This window comes from Orcinus orca, chromosome 3 (genome assembly GCF_937001465.1).
Source record: "Orcinus orca chromosome 3, mOrcOrc1.1, whole genome shotgun sequence".
Classification (NCBI taxonomy): Eukaryota; Metazoa; Chordata; class Mammalia; order Artiodactyla; family Delphinidae; genus Orcinus; species Orcinus orca.
Window position 1 is genome coordinate 17,487,671 of NC_064561.1, and position 18,522 is coordinate 17,506,192.

The 18,522-nt window shown below is 44.1% G+C and overlaps 1 protein-coding gene across 6 annotated transcripts; it reads right to left on the minus strand.

Annotated features, from left to right (window-relative positions):
• Nucleotides 1–18: 18 nt before the first annotated feature.
• Nucleotides 19–18,147, minus strand: MRNIP (MRN complex interacting protein). 6 transcript variants are annotated; one of them, XM_049708237.1, is made up of 9 exons: nt 17,589–17,770; nt 15,477–15,536; nt 9,465–9,553; nt 5,198–5,273; nt 3,780–3,934; nt 2,398–2,485; nt 2,022–2,123; nt 1,745–1,908; nt 521–673 (listed from the first exon to the last, which is right to left on the minus strand). In XM_049708237.1, the coding sequence occupies exons 1-9, from the start codon at nt 17,652–17,654 to the stop codon at nt 658–660; spliced, it is 816 nt and encodes a 271-aa protein (XP_049564194.1). In that variant the 5' UTR covers nt 17,655–17,770; the 3' UTR covers nt 521–657. The 6 variants fall into 6 exon arrangements, with proteins under 6 accessions (XP_033269380.1, XP_004284097.1, XP_033269382.1 ...); XM_033413489.2 differs by lacking the exons at nt 1,745–1,908; nt 17,589–17,770 and adding an exon at nt 17,810–18,147 and having other exon boundaries at nt 19–673; XM_004284049.3 differs by lacking the exon at nt 1,745–1,908 and having other exon boundaries at nt 19–673; nt 17,589–17,754.
• Between the last annotated feature and the right edge of the window lie 375 nt (nt 18,148–18,522).

Here is an 18,522-nt window from a genome sequence, read left to right on the forward strand (position 1 = left end):
TGGTGAGATGAGAGGTGATCTGTTTGATAGTCATGTTTATTGTTGGTTCTTGGTAGTTCCCATAAGTCATCCTTAGTCCTACTATTTAAAAGAAACTTGGGGAGCCCTGTTTCCAGTGGCACAGAGATCAACTGGAGAAGGGCTCACTTAACAAATATGTCTACATTAGTAACACATTAGTTTCAATTCACAGATGGTCATCAAAGTCCTCTCCGGTTTTAAAGAGGTCATATAGTCGCAGGAGTGAAGAAGGCTCCTGCATCCCTTTGACCAAGGCCCCACCCTCTGCCCAAGGGCCTGTGCCCCCTGACTGCTCGGGGGTCTTTCCGCAGAGCCTCTTGGGCCCAGGCGTGGGAGTGTGTGTAGCCTGAGGAAGCTGGAGTGCACCAAGGGTCCTGCAGAGGCCTTCCCTTGGGGTCTGGGTCCTGGGGGTCCCCTGCTCAGTCCGTGCTGCTCGAGCTGGCCTGGGGCCTCTTTGCAGGGGGGTCAGGGGCTCCGTGTCCAAATGTGAGCTGTTTCCAAGTGGCGGAAGAAATTGTTCCCACTTAGGAGACACGGTCCTGACCTGCTGGGCAGGACACGGTGGTTCCCCCGGAGGAACGACGAGCTCCCTGGTGTCCCAGTCCTCACGACTGCTTCCTTCTTTGACCTTCCCTGTCAGGCCAGTGTGGTCCTGAGGTGGAAACACAAGATGATGGCCATGTTCTCCATTCAGAAGAATGCCCAGCAGGCTCAAGGGACAAGGAGAGGAGGTCCTGTGCCTGTACTAGTCCTTGACTGTACCTCTGGGTGCTGACACTTTCTGCTCTGTGCTGTCTACTATTCTGTAGCCTGGCAGGCTAGGGACATGTCTTGATTTTGAGGTTTAGCAAAGCACAGCAAATAAATGCCCTCTCCGTCACTCCAAATCCTCTGCCAAATTCCATGACCAGGCTTCCCAAAAAAGGAAGATGTTCTCCTATAATCAGGGTATGTCATGGGGACCTTAGCATCAGGTGAGGGAGTGCCTGAGGGGTGCAAGCAGGAAGGGCCCTAGAGACCACCTGGAAAGACCATGTGCTTATTGCCAGGCAGCTGGGAAGGTCTCTCTAGAACGATGTTCAGGGTTTTGAAGCTGTACAAGTGGCTGCACAGAATACCCCAGGGGACATGACAGTGACAGAGGCCTGGCTTCTCCCTTCTACCTCAGAAAACGAGGATGCATTGAAAATTGGGTTTCACTCCTAGAAAAATGGTACAGATGAACCGGTTTGCAGGGCAGAAACAGAGACACAGATGTAGAGAACAAATGTATAGACACCAAGTGGGGAAAGTAGCGGGGGGTGGGGTGGTGGTGTGATGAATTGGGCGATTGGGATTGACATTTATACACTGATGTGTATAAAATGGATGACTAATAAGAACCTGATGTATAAAAAAATTCTAAAATTCAAAAAAAGAGAAAAAATTGGATTTCACTGCCTACAAAGGAATTTGCAAGCAATGACAGGAGGGACCCTGCATCACCACCCCCAGGCAGTATGGAAGAGGCTCTGTGGGCAGTTGTTAGTGATTCGAGACTGCCAGCTCTGCCACTGATTTGCTGTGACCTCAACTGAACCTTCACCAGTCTTAGTTCCTCACCTTCAAAACAAAACAGGCTTGTGGTAAGAATTAGTGCATAAAAAATGTTTAGCCCTGGGACTGGTACATCAGTTAACTGTCACACTCATTATAATTTAGAGATTCAGGGCCACATCCTTACCTGGGGGTCACATAGCTAGTTAGTAGCAACACCAGAGTTTGATCACTGCCTCTTGGCTTTGGACGGGCACTCTCCACTACTGTCTGAAGCTGGCCAGGACGACCCTGGCCTATGTTGGGGCATGGCAGTGACAAATGCCTGGCAGAGTTCCTCTGCCTGGGTGCCTGTGGCATAAAGCAAAACCTGCATTCTGCGGCCTGGAAGGTCTAGGTTTGAAGCATCAGGAACAAGAGCAGGTCCTAGGTGAAGAGAGTGCCTCAAATGCACAAGAACTCACCTGGATAAATGAAGGTGACAGTTCCTCAGAAACCCAGGGCAGGTCCCAAGCTGAACAGTCTGACAAAGACCCGGTACTCCATGCAGAATGAAGGGAACGGTCCTGATGCAGAAAAGCCCTACTGGTCAACCTTGATTGCCTCCAAGGCATCAAGCTGCCCTTTTGACCCCGAGTTAACATCAGTGACAGGAGGAGCATGGCAGGGAAACAGTGCAGGCCAGAGAAAGGAGTTGGCTTAAGACACAGAAAACAAGACACCCATGTGGGAAGTTGGGCTTTTACGGGATGTAAGTGTGATACTTTAATTGTCCACAAAACAATTTAAAAATCCTGTGTCTGCTCAATGGCCACTGGGACACTGTCCTCAATCACTGACCTTCAGGGACTTCAAGGTGACCTCACAGTTTCTGGAGTCCTGGATATTAGGGCTGCATGGAGGCTGGACTGTGCTCTGGCTCCATTTCCTGGCAGAGGAAAAGTGCTGTCAAGAATCCAGTCTTTCTTGTAATTACAATGGAAAAGAATCTCTCTCTCTCTCTCTCTCTCTCTCTCTATATATATATATATATATAAACGGAATCACTTTGCTGTACACCTGAAACTAACACAACATTGTAAATCAACTATATTTCAATAAAAATTAAAAAAAAAAAGAACCCAGTTCTACCATTGAACAGTGACCCTTAGTCTGACTTGGTGGTCACCTGGTCTGACACCTAGCACAGGTAGGGACCTTGCCATCCCTTATAGCTTCCCAACTGGCTGCTCAGTTTCTGTCCCACTGCCAACAACAGGTTGTCTAATGACATCTAAGGCAGTCCATTTCTCTGCTCTATACCTTGTAGTTGCTAGAAAGTTCTTATTCTGAACTGGAATCTACCTCCCAATAGCATCTGCCCTAGAAGAGCCATCCTAATCTAGATGAGGCAGTCTCTCAGAAAACTCAGTGAGGGACTTCCCTGGTGGTCCAGTGGTAAAGAATCCGCCTTCCAATGCAGGGGACACGGGAATTAGGACCCCATGTGCCATGGGGCAAGTAGGCCCGCACGCCACAAGTACTGAGCTCACACGCCGCAAACTACAGAGCCCATGCACTCTGGAACCCGCACGCCACAACTACAGAGACCACACACCCTGGAGCCTGCGCGCCACAACTACAGAGAGAAAACCTGCATGCTGCAAATAAAGAAGAGAAAACCCACATGCCACAACTAGAGAGAAGCCTGTGCACCACAATGAAGGGCCCGGGTGCCACAATGAAAGATCCTGCATGCCTCAGTGAAGATCCCAAGTGCTGCAACCAAGACCCGATGCAGCCAAAAATAAATAAATAAATCTTTTAAAAAAAAAAAAAAAAAAGAAAGCTCACTGAAATGCAGATTAAGACTGGAGAAGAGACCCATGAAAGTCAGGTCTTTCCTGCTCTTAGCTAAAGGTTCCCAGGCCTGTCGGCTTCTCTGGCCCCACTTCACTTTCTCAACCTTGCCCTTAAGTTCTTCCCTGAGGTCAGTGCAGTCTAAAAGTTCAGAATTAAGTGAGCATCATAAAAGGCACCCCCACTGGAATCCTGCCTAGCCCTCACCTCTGCACTGGCTGCACCTGGTACCTGGCCACGCCAGAGGGCCTGCGGTGATGGCGCCTGCTGGCTCACATCCCTCAGGCTTCCTGCTGACCACAGGAAGCTGCTCGTCAGTACCCCCAACCGTAGGTCAGCAAGGTGGGCATGGGTGAGGGCTGGATTAGCTACTAGCTTGGCACCTTTTTCTAGGCAGGCCTGTACTGAAGGGAGGGTCTGGCTTCTCTCTCTTGGATGAGGGCTGTCTGATGAAACACACTCCTCCTTCTTCCAGCTGTTCTTTGGAGTCCCTTTCCAGATACTTCAGCCAGCGGTTCTTTGAGGGCTGGAGTTTTTCCTACAGGATTGGGAAGTAAGTTTATTCTCAGAGTTGGAAAGCAGACACCTTTACTGAAAATCTCCAGTGCAACTCTGAGGCCTAAGGGCCTCAGGACCCATGTCTACACCGTCACCAGCAAAGGAATTTGATTGGAAGGTAATGGGAGACAGATATCTTGACTGGAGCACACTGGCACACACTTTGGGAAAGCTGCAGGTCACAAGAACTTTACCAAGAACTTTGCAAATGTCCACACTCCCTGGCCCAGTAGTTACAAATGAAGACAAAGGCATAAAGATGTTCAAAGTGTTACAAATAATAGCAAATATTTACAGTAGCAAAAGTTTGCGAACATCCTAAATGCCCAATAAGAAGGGAATAAATATTGCCATATCCACTGTATTCTGTAGGTACTTTTTAGAAATGAAAAGAATTGAAAGCTATATAGCAACATAGAAGATATGATGTAAGTGAAAATTCCAGGATGCAAACAAGTGTTTCTTACAGAAGGAATGATGAAAGATTAAGTCTGTAAGTAAAGAAACTGGAAGTATAGACCCAAATATGCAAGAGCTGATGTGTTAGTGTGCTTACAAGCATCTCCCCTATTTATTGATACAATAAAAATATGAAGAGCACCTGGAAAGCGGGCGTTGCCAGTGTGATTCTGTGAGCAGAGGTGGGCCTCTGCCAGGGAGCCTGTCAGTTGTTCCCACTCCCCCCGTCCCTGGCAGGACACAAGTGTTCCACGTACCCATGGCATCTTGGATGTACCAATGGCGTCACCTACCCAGTCACTCAAGCTCTTACATGCACTGCCCATCCAAACACTGTTTGAGTACCTACTTTAACCAGGCCCTGGGAATGAACAACTGGATGTGAGCCCTGCTGTGGGGCTCAGTCTGGAGAAAGGGAACATGGAAACCCAGGCACTTTACAACAGCATGCCTTCCCTACCACAGGTGTGCTGAGAGTGCTGTGGGACAAGGGGAGAAGCACAAGGAGGTGAAGTTCAAGCTAAGTTCAGAAGAATTCACCAAGCAGCCAGAAGAAAAAGCTCTTTTCACAGTATTGTAATTATTTTACACTGCTGCCTCCACACATATGAAAGGGACAGGTTTATTCATTTTTGAGTTCCCTGTAGCTTTAAGCCAAGTGCTCATCATTCGGTAACATCAACAAGCGTCTGCTGAAGAAATGAGGAATGAATGAATAAATGGAACCCCCCTCTGTGACAGAGCCGGCTCAGGCATCTGGGCCGAGATGGTGCTGCTGGCTTACCTGCAGGATTGCAGGCACAGCCTGCCGAGGACGTGCATTTTCCTCCTCATCGGCATTTATGGATTCTTCCAGAGACCTTAGGGAAAGATTGTACAGTTGTCTTTTGTAAAATGACCAGGAAGATGAAGGACAATGAAGATGGGAACAGCAAGATGCACGAACTTGATGTTGATATCAAAGCCTGTTTAGGGGAACTTAGAACTTATCTCTGTTGTTTTGATGTGATTTGGTAATCTTCCAGCAGTTCAGCAGGCAGAGGGACCATCTGTTACTTGGAGCAAGAGGAAAAGTGACACAGGGCAGAAGTGGCACTCTTAACCCAGAGGACCAGAGTTTGCATCATGGCTTTGCCAATGACTGGCTGTCACTGACTGTGATTCTGGGTATATCACTGTATCCCAGTTTCCTTATTTACAAATGGGGATAATATTGCAAGGGTCACTGTGAAGATAAATAAGACAATACGTGTGCATGTGCCCTGCTCAGTGCCTGAACACAGAGACTAATGTCAGCTGAACTCTGATAGCACAGAGTCCCTCCCATTAGCAATGGAGATGTCCCCATTGCATAGGGTCATATGAGTGTCTTTACAGTTGTATTATATCTCAACCACTACAAAAGGCGGCATTTTACTGAGCTTGATGTGTCATAGTGACTTCATCCAGCCTCCCAGGGACAGCAGGGCTCTTTTACCACATAAAGCAGAGTGAGCAGCTGGAACCTTTGCAGCCTCGAGTAGGGCTGGATGGCCAGTGAAAACATTCATAGTGCAAGGACTGAAGGTTAGCGCCAAAGCCACATCCACCCATGTCAGACAGGGTTGTTACATCACACGATCAGATTGGAGCTCTCTCTAGAGAACTACAATGAGAACCCCAACTCTACCAAATGTGGGCACCTCTACTTCAGTTTCTTCCTCTGTAAACAGAAGCCAATTATCCTCACAGGGTGATGAGGAAGATGAAATAAGATCACGCATATGAACTGCCTACTGTGCCACATGGTCAATACTCCAATGTCCAGTTGAGCAGTGTCCTACCAGCTACTAGCCAGAACTCTGCTCACCGTACTATGATTCAGGAACTCAACTCCATCAACTCCAGAACATCTCTAAGCAATATGAAGGTTAATGGTCTGTCTTCTCGCTTCTATGTTACCCCTGAGAAGCTGGGTGTCTACTGTTCTTGTGTAGGGGATCTCTCTTCTCTCCAGCTACTTTTCAACTCTTCCCTTTATCTTCCATGTTCTGCAATTTCATTATGTTGTTGTGTCTAAGGGCAGATTTTTTTTGTCTTTTAAAATTAACTTATTGAGGTATAATTTATAATTAATATACACTAAAATGTAACAATTTAAGTGTACAATTAGATGAGTTTGGTAAATTTTATCTTTGAATCTATTACTCCCATCAAGATATAGAAAAATAATTTACTGAGATATAATTAGCAAGATATAGAAAATTGTCATCACCCCAAGGTTCCCTTATATGCCTTTGTAGGTGATTCCCCCTCCCCAGAATACCACTCATCCCTATAGTATGTGGTCTTTTGTGTCTGATTTCTTTCACTTAGCAATGTTTTTGAGGTTTGCCCATGTTGTTTTTGTTGCTGAGTAGTATTCTATTGTATGGAAATACCACTATTTGTTTATTCACTTGCCTTTTTTTTCATCCTTCATTGAATCTATTTATTTATTTTTGGCTGTGTCGGGTCTCAGTTGTGGCACGTGGGCTTCTCTCTAGTTGTGGTGTGCGTGTTTTCTCTTCTCTAGCTGTGGTGTGCGGGTTCAAGGGCATGTGGGTTCTGTAGTTTGCAGCACACAGGCTCTCTAGTTGAGACGTGTGAGCTCAGTAGTTGTGGTGCACAGGCTCAGCTGTCCCACGGCATGTGGGATCTTAGTTCCCTGACCAGGGATCGAACCCATGTCCCCTGCATAAGGCGGATTCTTTACCACTGGACCACCAGGGAAGTCCCTTCATTTGCCTTCTGATGTTATCTATATATCTAGTCTTTCACCAAAATCACACTATCATCTTGATTGCTATAGTGTTATAGTGAATCTTGAAATCAGGCTGTAGAAGTCCTCCAGTTTTGTTCTTTATCAGCATTGTTTTGGCAATTGCATTTCTATATAAATCTTAGGATCAGTTTGTCAATTTCTTAAAAAAAAAACAAAACTGCTGGAATTTTGATTGGAACCTAATGGCAGACTCTACAGATCAATTTAGGATGAACTGACATCTTAACAATATTGAGTTTTCCAATCCATGAACGTGTCATATTTTTTCATTTAGATCTTCTTTAATTTCTCTCAGCAATGTTTTATCGTTTTTACTGAAAATTTCTTGCACATTTTTGGGTTATGTTTATCCCTATGTATTTTATTTCATTTTATTATTTTTTTATTTTTTATTTCTTTTGCGGTATGCGGGCCTCTCACTGTTGTGGCCTCTCCCATTGCGGAGCACAGGCTCCGGACGTGCAGGCTCAGCGGCCATGGCTCACGGGCCCAGCCGCTCCGCGGCATGTGGGATCTTCCTGGACCGGGGCACGAACCTGTGTCCCCTGCATTGGCAGGTGGACTCTCAACCACTGCGCCACCAGGGAAGCCCCTTTATTTTTTGATGGTATTATAAATGGTATTTGATTTTTAAAATTATTTTCCAACTGTTCACTGCATTTATATAAAAATAAAATTTAGTTTTGTATGTTGACCATGTATCCTTGTGATCTTACTAAATTAACTTATTAGTTCTAGTAGCTTTTGTATAGATAGGCTCATTAGGATTTCCTACATACACAATGTTTTCATCTAGTTTGGGATTTACTGTGTTTCCTTAATCTAAGAATGTAAGCCCTTTGATTCTGGAAAATGTTCTGTTCATTTCCCTGCAAATATTGCCTTTGTCCCGTCCCCTTCTCTTTATTATCTCCTGCTGGAACTCTTCTCTGTATCCTTCATGTCTCTGAACTTATATTTTCCACCTTTTTGTCTTTCTCTGCTGCACTGTTGATTAATTTCTTCAGATTGGTCTTCCATTTCACTAATTCTCTCTTCAGTTGCACTTGATCTGTTTAATGGTCCACTAAACTTTTAATTTCAATGACTATACTTTTCATTTCTACAAACTTTTTGGTTTTTTTTAAAAAACTAGTTATTTTTTAAAGTCTCTTGCTCCTCATATTAGCAACCCCCCTCTTTTAATTTCATTAAATATATTAAACATGAAATATTATGTATTCTGAACTCTTTTTGGGTCTGACTTTTCTGTCATTTCTGCTGTCTTTTGCTCATGGTGACATACTTCCTTAAGTTAAATGATTTTTAACTTTGGGTATATGCTCCTTGGAACTTTATATGTAGGAATTCTTTGATACCTGGGTTGAAGATGTATTGCTCCAAAAAGGAGCTGCATTTACCTCTGTTCCTGGGACAATTTAAAAATAAGTTATCAGCTTGAGACTTTTCACACAGCATGTGTAAAAGGCTTAAAGGCCATGTGACAGATTCCTTGTGCTTATAAAATCCTGGAGCAGTATTTCCCTTCTTCAGTCAGTGCCAAGGTCAACACAGGCTGGGTTCCTGCTATGGAGGGGGTGCATTTCTAGTTCATTTGAATGCTGAGGGTGTAGTCCTTTGGGGACTCAGCTTTATGTGGTGGTCTCCTATGGACCTTCCCACAGTAAACAGACCCTCGGCTTTGTCTTTGTCTCCTGCTTCCCTCCCAGATGCATGGAAGCTGAAGGGCAACAGGTTTCAATCGCCTCAGCAGCCCAGCTGCTTATTCTCTGGATTTTGGCTTTTGCTTTATTTTTGGCCTCTGATGGTTACTTACCTTCTTGTCATCTCTTCAGTGCACTTAAAATATTGTGGCTGGGGGCTTCCCTGGTGGCGCAGTGGCTGAGAGTCCGCCTGCTGATGCAGGGGACACAGGTTTGTGCCCCGGTCTGGGAGGATCCCACATGCTGCGGAGCGGCTGGGCCCGTGAGCCATGGCCGCTGAGCCTGCGCGTCTGGAGCCTGTGCTCCGCAACGGGAGAGGCCACAAGAGTGAGAGGCCTGCGTACCGCAAAAAAAACAAAAAACAAAAAAACCCAAAAAAAACTGTGGCTGGCATTTTAAATTAATTTCAGTGGGAAGACTGTTCAATATCTAATTGCCATATTGTAAGACATGGAACTCTAAGGGATTTCTCCGTCATAGACTTCCACCATCCACTCAAGATAAAAACAGAGCAAGATAACCATGCCTCCCTCAAACTACTATACCTGAGTGACATCTCTGAAATCTGTCCCTGCAGCAGATTTAATTTTTGGACATGGTGTCTACAGTCAGCACCAGAGCCCTCACCGTAAGCCTGAGAAACAAACAAACAAACAAAAATATCAAGTTTAAAAAGTGTTGATAGAATGCTGAGAAATAGATCCATTAGAGCTGCAACCCAGGGAGGATAAAACTGTACTTCGCAAGGCCCAAAGCACCATGCAGGAACCCAAACAATGATTGCTGTTTCTGCAGTGATTTACAAACTAACAGTCTCAGGGACTAATAGTTTCAGTCTATCTGGCTGCCCACCATCACCCTGAACTTTATATATCAAAGCTAAACTCAACCCAAAATCCCACACAAATTGGTTAATGAACATAAGAAATTCAGAAGAGAAGTAATGCAAATTGCCAATAAACATATGAAATGATACACCTCACTCACTCATAATCAAAAGAATATAAAATAGATGAGATACATTTTTTCACTTAGCAGTCACTCATTTGTTCAATAAATATTTATTAAGCACCTATTATGTGCCAGGCCCTGAACTAGGTAAGGACAACACAATACAGGAATGGACAAACACTACTGTCATTACGGAGCTCACACTGTAGTGAGAATAGACAGATAATAAGCACATAAGTCACCTATATGGCCATCAGATGGTGAGAAGTGCTTCTGAGGAAAGTAAGGCAATGAAGCGGGGTGGGGCAGAGTGTGGACACAGTAGACAATTTTATATGTGTGTTCAAGAAGTCAAGGAGTGGATCACTGAGAGGGTGACATCTGAGCACAAAATAGGAAGATAGGCAGAAACAAGCCATGTAGATATATAGGGGAAGAACATTCAGCAGAAGCAATGAAACGGAAAGGAGTGCAAAGACCCTGAGCCTGGCATTTTGGAGGAACGGTGAGGAGGCCAAGTGGCTGGAGCTGAATGGCCTAGGGAGAAGATGGTAGGAGATGAGGTTTGAGAGTGTAGGCCCCGTTACAGGCAGAGTCAGCCTTATAGGCATGAGATCTGCTCTGCTGTCTCCATCTTGAAATTCTTAATAACCATTGAACTTGTATTGTGTAAGTAAAGTCTGATGATATAATGAAGCATGTTTGTGAGTCGTGGACACCAAATGTGTCCACTGTTTCTCGTCACTGCTTTTACATACAGCATGCCTGATGACTGAGGAGCACAGAATTGCAGTGAACTCACAAGGTGTGGGAGTTCAGTGAGACTCCAAGTTCAGACGGTGTGTACAAGTCTTTTTTTTTCCCCAAAAAGAGAACATTTATTACTTATTTTTTCCTCATTAGAACTTTCTTTACAGCAACACAAAGTAAAGTACAACAAAAGTACGTGGGGGGCAACCTCAGCCTGAGAGGCCAGGCTTCCCACTGGAATCAGAACTTGCTTCAGTTGCAGAAAGGAGGCAAGGGTATTCGAAAAAACATGAACAACCAAGGAAACGTGTCATATCTTTTCTTACTCCTGTTACCTCCCTGGAATAGCCTATGCTGAAAATAATAACACAGAAAAAAAAGTGAAAGATAGGGCAATCTTTCCCAGTTCCTTTTCCTCTCAGTATTCCTTACTCATCAGTGAGCTAAAGGTTGAGAGTATGGGTAGAATGTGCGTGTATCAAGCAGTGAAGTAAAAATAGTTAATTTTGTGCAACATCTCCACTGTTCTGGTAGGAATGAAATATGTAGGCATGTATGAGCTACAAAATACAAATTGTGCAATTCTGATGATTCTACGTATACACCAAATGCTCTTATATTATTCTGCATATGTTCCACATATGTACTAAATGCTCTTTGCATTTATAACTGGTGTTGCACAATATAAATGGTGTTGCACAATTTTAAATGTTAGTTTTTCTTGACACAGGAAGATATTAAATAGTAAATTTTAAAACCAGTAAATAAAAGACATCAGGAAAAGTCAGGAGACCATGAAAGAAAGGAAAAGCTTAATATTCTAGTACCTTTAATAGCATTTTTTTTTCCTGCTTTTGAAAAGGGGCCCCCTGCCCCAACCTGGCCCTGTCTGTAGAAGCATGAATGTTGCTCTAACCTGGAAGGTCTGACATGATCTTACATATGTTTCAGTAGGACCCTGCAGCTGTGGTGCTAAGACTGTATGGCAGAAGCAGGTGACCAGTCAGGAGGTTGCAGCAAATACTGAGGCAACTCAGACCACTGTGGTAGCAAGTGGGCACATTCTGGGTATATCCTGAAGGTAGGGCTGACAAAATTTGCTGATGGATCAGATGAAGAGTGTAAAAGAAAAAGAGAAGTCAGGGATGAGTTCAAGGTTTTTAGCCCAAACAACTAGAAAGAGGGACTTGGCACTTAAGAGTTGGGGATGACTGTGGGAAGAGCAGGTTGGTGAGGGTAAGGTGAGGGCTTCGTTTTGGGATACAGGTTTGGGATGCCTCTTAGATATCCAGGAGAGCGGTTGGTTGGAAGCATACACAAGTTCAGGGGCAGGTCTGGGGTCTGAGATGGACATTTGAGAATTGTCAGATTGTCTCATCTCAGACGACCAAGGGAATGAGTGTAGCTAGACAAGAGGTCCAAAAACTGAGTGCCAGAGCACTCTAAGGTTTAGAAGATGAGGAGATGGGAAAAAACTAGCAAAGAGGATTGAAACCAGCTAGGAAGACAGGAGGAAAACCAGGAGCAGGATGACTAGAAGTCCAAGTGAAGACAATGCTTCAAGGAGGAGGAAGTGACAAACTCTGACAAATGCCACCAATAAGTCAAGTCACTTGAGGACTGAGAACCAACCATTATTTTTAGCAACATAGAGACCACTGCTGACTTTGACATGAGCAATTTTAGCGGACTGGTGGGGAGTGAAATCCCGTCTGGGGAAAGTTCAAGTGAGAATGGGAGGAAAGGAACTGTAGAGGGGAAAGGCAAAGTTTAAAAAGACTGATAACTGACTTATGGTTGCCAAGAGGGAGTGGGCTGGGGGAGGGATGGATTGGGAGTTTGGGATTAGCGATGCAAACTATTATATATAGAATGGATAAACAACAAGGCCCTACTGTATAGCATAGGGAACTACATTCAATATTCTGTGATAAACCATAATGGAAAAAAATATGAAAAAGGATGTGTGTGTGTGTGTGTGTGTGTGTATATATATATATATATATACACACACACATATATGTAAATAAAAAACTGAATCACTTTGCTGTGCAACAGAAATTAGCACAACATTGTAACTCAACTATACGTCCACACAATAAATTGAAAAACAAAATTCTAAAATGACTGACAACTTATATCTGGCATAACTGGTAGGGTGCATGCTCTCCTGCATAGCAGAGACTGCTGCCTGAATACTGAAATGCATTCTCCCCTCATCTGGGAGCAGACTAGACTACATTTTCCAGTCTTCCTTGCAGTCAGGTGTGGCCATGAGACTAGGTTCTTCCCAGTGGAATGTAAGCCACTTCCAGATCCTTCCTGGGTAGCTCCTCCCTGATCTTGCTCCTTTGCGGGGCAAGAGGCAGTGGGAGACAAGCCTCAGGGAATAACAGAACCTCAAGATTACAGGTGCCTCGGTCCCCGGATGACCATACCAAGGACAGCTGTCCTGCTGATCTCAATCTCTCCCAGGAGTGTTACAAGAGCAAGAGAAACAACTTCTATTGCGTTAAGCCACCACAATTTTGGTGTCTGTTCATTACTGTGGCCTAGTCAGTCATAAGCCATATACCACTGCACAAGCATGGGGGTGCTGAGAGGAAGGCAAAGCTTCCTCAGGAATTCAGAAATACATGCTGACATCTAAAACAAGCAGAAGTCACTAGCTATGAGCCAGCCCCTGCCTTCTGAGACCCAATCTCAAGGTAGGCCTCAGCAGCTACACTTACTGACAGATGACCAAATTGTCCCCACTCCCACCCATCCCAACTGACTGGACCAGTGATGGACATCTGAATCAACAGGTCAACCAGATTGTTTCTCCCAGGAGTTTATAATTGGGACTCAGCTATTCCAGTTGGTTTGAAATGAGATTCTGTGGTCTGTGAGTGGAGTATGTTACTTTGAACTGGGAACAGAGAGGAAGGGAAGGAGAGGAGATAGGGAGAGAGGGAGGAAGGTATAGGGAGAAACTGGGTGAAGGGAGGAGAAGGGAGGGAAAAGATGATGCTTGTGTTGTTGGCAGCTTTTCAGTTCTTGGGGTTGGTTCTTCAAGGGGTCAAGAATGAAGCTTCTTCCTTGGATCCCCCCAAGATACCCCATTACCTTGCCAGTACATTTTAAATTTTACTGAAGTGTTTTTTTCCTATTATTTGCAACTAAAAGAACCTTGGTCAAAAGAATTCCTCTGATTTAACTTCTAGGAATTCGTCCTAAGGAAATAATTGGTCAAGTGAAGAAAGAGGTATTTGTAAGAAGCTTCATTGCAGAGTTGTTCATAACAATGAAAACTAAAATCAACCTAAATGCCCATCAGTGTGGGGTTTGTCACTTAACTCATTCAACAAACATTACTTGAGCACTGTGCTAGGTGCCAAAAGTACATCAGCAAAACATACAAAAAAGGGTATATAAGTGTCCATCAACAGATGAGTGGATAAAGAAGATATGGGGTGTATGTATGTGTGTGTATACACACACACACACACACACACACACACATATATATAATGGAATATTAGTCATAAAAAAGAATGAAATAATTGCCATTTGCAACAACAAGGATGGACCCAAAGTGTATCGTATTAAGTGAAGCAAGTCAGACAAAGACAAATATTATATGATATCACTTATATGTGGAATCTAAAAAAATAATACAAGTGAATTTATTTACAAAACAGAAAGAAACACACAGACATAGAAAATAAACTTATGGTTACCAAAAGGGGAAGAGGGAGAGAGGAATAAATTAGGAGTATGGAATTAACAGATACACACTATATAAAATAGATTAACAACAAGGATTTACTGTATAGCACAGGGAACTATATTCAATTTCTTATAATAAACTATAATGGAAAATAAGAAAAAAAATATGTATAACTGAATCACTTTGCTATACACCTGATACTAACATAATATTGTAAATCAACTATACTTCAATTTTTTTAAAAAGGATATATAAGTAAAATAGGCAAACCCTCTCTTCCCATAGAATTTACAGTCTCAGATGGACAATACTCACATAAACACACTTGCCTATATTTCTGATCAGGGTAATGAGATTAACTAGGGGAAGCCCCAACAATGAGCACAAAGGCCCTAAGAGGGAAGCAGATTTGGATTGTTTCAAGGTCAGAAGGAAAAGCCCCTATGGCTGAAGGAGGAGAATGATGAGATGAGGCTGGAGAGGTGGCATCAAGGGCTGGAGCAGGTGAACAAGGGGCTCAATGAGGACCCTGTGATATTAGAGATCAAGTGGGTCGGTAAGTATGGACTTGAAAAGAACTGTGATGCTGGGTGAAAAAACTGGGCTAATAAGAGCATTTACAACATGCTCCCCTCAGTCCACATGCTCTTTCATCTCCTGACTACCTTCACAACCTGCCTGCCCCCTCTCACACCCCTGCATCTACCAACAGCTGTCTGCCCATCCCCAGTTAGGTCTGATTACTCAGTTATCTTCTTACAGACCCCTGTACTTTCCTCTCATTTTGCTCAGTCTAGTTTTAAATTACATGTGTGTGTTTTAGTTTCTCATCCTGTTCCGCAACAGCAGATCGGTGAAGGCAATTAACAACATGGTCTTACCTTCCATTGTGTCCCATGCCTGCATACAGAAGTTACTCAGTAAATACTTACTGACTGAATAAAAAAAGGAAGGTAACTTTCCAGGCACTGCTCCATTCATTTTGCTTCCTGAAGGAAGATGATCTTAGGGAGCAGGAGCGCTATATCCAATGAACTTGAGCCAATAATGGAACACTGGGTTCCATGAGAAATATGTTTCTGCAGGGCTGGGTCCCACCTGCTTCCTGGTATGGGTATTAGACACTTTGCTGCTTGGGACTCACCCGCAAAAATGACTGCTTCTCTCCACAAGCTTTGCATGTCCATTTGAGACTCTTTTTCACCTACAATGAAATTTCAGAATTATAGCTAAAGTAATTATTTGAAACAGGTGGAACTAGATCAGAAATAATAAAGAGATCAGTGGAAAAGAATAAAGAGTCCAGAAACAAACCAACACATGTATGAAAATTTAGTATATTATAAAGGTGAAAAAAGAAGAGACTATTTAATAAGCGCTTCTGGAAAACTGGCTATCCACATGAAACGAAATCAAATTAGATCTCTACTATATGTGATTCTCAAAAAAAATTCCATGACATTTCAATTCTTGATAAATCTGACTAGATGGATTCTCTCTTAACATAATAAAATGCCTTACATCTAGCTCTAAAGCTGCAGAATCACCACCAGCATTCCCATGAAAGTCAAGAACCAAGTCAAGGATCTGCACTATTATTTACCATTTTTTTCTGGATGTACTAACTGATGGAATTGGAAAAGAGAACATAGCAAGAGGTATGAAAATGGAAAGGAAAAAAAAAACTATCCTTATTTATGGATGATATGATTTATTTCTTTAAAACTCAAGATAACTAAATGAAAAACTGCTAAAACCAGTAAGACAATCTAATATAGGGGCTAGGAAGAAAATTAATATATCTTCAAAAATTAATATACCTTATAAGCAAACATCTACTTAGAAGAGATAATTAAAGAAATAAATCCATTTGTAAAGGCAACAAAGAAAATGTTATCAAGGGGCACCAAAACTGTTTTAAGAGATGGAATGAAATGCCATGCTTAACATCACAAAGATGTCTCGGTTGATTCATAAAAATTAACATGATTAATATGATCCTAATACAAAAACCATCAGGGCTTTTGGGGAAGTACCTAAAAGGATTCTAAGGAGGACAAGCAGCATCTACTACAAATATAAGTGGGTATATCCTAAGATTCTACTTCTCAGCATCTTCCTTCAAACACCATAAAAATACTGTGTCTCTTCTACAGGTACATATGCAAGTAAGAAACGCATTAAAAAAATAATAAAAGCTCTGGAAGGACACACAGTAACTGGCTAGCTCTGGGGAATGAAGATACAGAATTCAGAAGCTGTTGAAATTAAATGAGATGTGTGAAACTGCCTGATACACAGCCGACTTGGAATTAAACTGTTAACCCTCTTTTCCCACTTGGCTTCAAATCACTTTTCAGAGTTGAAAATGACCATGAGAACACGAACTACATTATATATATAATAATTTAAAAGTGGAAATGATTCCCATTTATTCTCAACTCCTAGAACCAAAAAAATGAAGTAAGTAAAAAGTTTCTAAGCCCCTAAAATGACCCTTACAAAGTCACAGCGAACTTACAGGTGCATACCCAGCCTCTTACTGGCTTTTAAACATACATTTTGTATGCAATTTGATGCTACCCTTCTTCAGGGCACAGCAGATTAGCAGGGGACTACCAGAAGCGGATACAATGACAACCTTGACGGCATCAAGCAGGGAGACAGAACGTGATTCAGGAAAGAACAGGTTAAGTGACATACCCTATTTTACGTTTTGAGTCAGGGAAGCATTACGTTTTAGAAACTTCTATTATCCTGTTTAAAGGCGCGAGATTATTTACACTCTGAATAGGCGTCGAGGCCCTCACTACGGGCAGAGCCAAAGAGTGCCAGCAGGGGTGCCCAGTCGTGCCTCAGTTTTTAAAACTATCATTTCCCTTGCACTTAAATGAAGAAGGAGCCATTTTGGGGGCTAGGCTCTGCATAAAGGAGGCTATCCTCTACCCTCAACCTGGTGTGCCCGACCACCGGCCAGATAGAATTCACGAGGCCGCCTCGGCAGAAACCATTGGCTGGTTTCTGCGAATCTTACAACCACCAAGCAAAAAACGAAAAAAGCCCAGAACAACGTTATCGAGAAGCGACATCAATAAAACCTAGTTCTCAGGACAGACATCGTCATTTGTCCGGGACCCAGACACACCCCGCAACCGCACGAGACGGCGCCCAGCCTGGGGGAGGAGGTCTGGCCCCCCCAGCGACCCCACCTCGTCCTGCCCGCCATCCCCGTGCTCTGAGGAGGAGGAGGCCCCACCTGGTGCGCCTGGAAGAGGCGGCAGCAGGAGCACCGCAACACCCGAACCTGCTGCGGAGGCGCCATTGCGACGGCTGTCGCCGCCGCGCGTGCGCCGCGTTACCCTGTCCGCCCTGGCTCCGCCCACTTCACGCGCTTGGGACCCTCTGGCCTCAGGCACCGCCCCTGGAGAGCGTGCGCCCTGCACTCCCGCCCACTCGAGCTTCGCCCCTAAAGCGCACTTGGGCCATCGGAAAGCTCAGCGTTAGTCGGCTGTCAGCTGGGACCCCGGGCGACCTCAGGACTCGGGCCGTATCACTGCTGCCGAGTCGGGCGTTGTTTGGGCTTTGCGTCCGTCAGGTCACTGGTTGTCTGTCTCAGCCCGAAGCAGTTCCCGCCTCTATCTAAACCAGCGTTTCTGCCTGCGCTCCCTGGGAAGATTGAAGTTGCAAGGGCTGGGTCTCCAGCCACCGCTGGGGGTCCGGCCTTTGCTGGCACAGTTTCTTCTGCTTCTTCAAGTCGGGGAGAGGGAGCCGGAGGGCGCCTCCCTGCTCGGGCCCACTCCCTGGGGTCCACGGTAGGCATTTTCAGGACCTCTGGTCAGAGGTGGTTAGTTAACGTTTGAGCCGGAGCACCGAGAATCCTGGGAAAATAGGCAGTTCACCAACCCTACGCTTCTCAGAGAGGGAAACGGAGACGCCTGGCGGTTGAAAATGAAATCAGTCCTTACTGCAGTCCCGAGGAAGACCCACTCTAAAAGGTGGAGCCCAAGTCCCAGTCTGGGCATAGAGGAAAAATATTGCACCCCTCATGTCCCAACCTCACCTTAACGCCAGCCCGCCAAGACATTCCCACGTGCCTGACAACATAAATAATCTTGTTAAAAGAAAATTTAAAACGCCCAATCCTGACAAGGATGCTGACAGAACGGTAAAAGGAAAAAACAATCTGGCAG

Excerpts from the sequence above, each read along its gene's own strand:
- MRNIP (XM_004284049.3), bottom strand. The coding sequence starts at position 17,654 with ATGGCGCCTCCGCAGCAGGTTCGGGTGTTGCGGTGCTCCTGCTGCCGC. Across the intron at positions 15,537-17,588 it reads GCCTCTTCCAGGCGCACCAG|GTGAAAAAGAGTCTCAAATG; the intron begins GTGGGGCCTCCT and ends ATTTCATTGTAG. Across the intron at positions 2,486-3,779 it reads ACAGGCCTGCCTAGAAAAAG|GAAATGGAGCCAGAGCACAG; the intron begins GTGCCAAGCTAG and ends TTCCTCTGCCAG.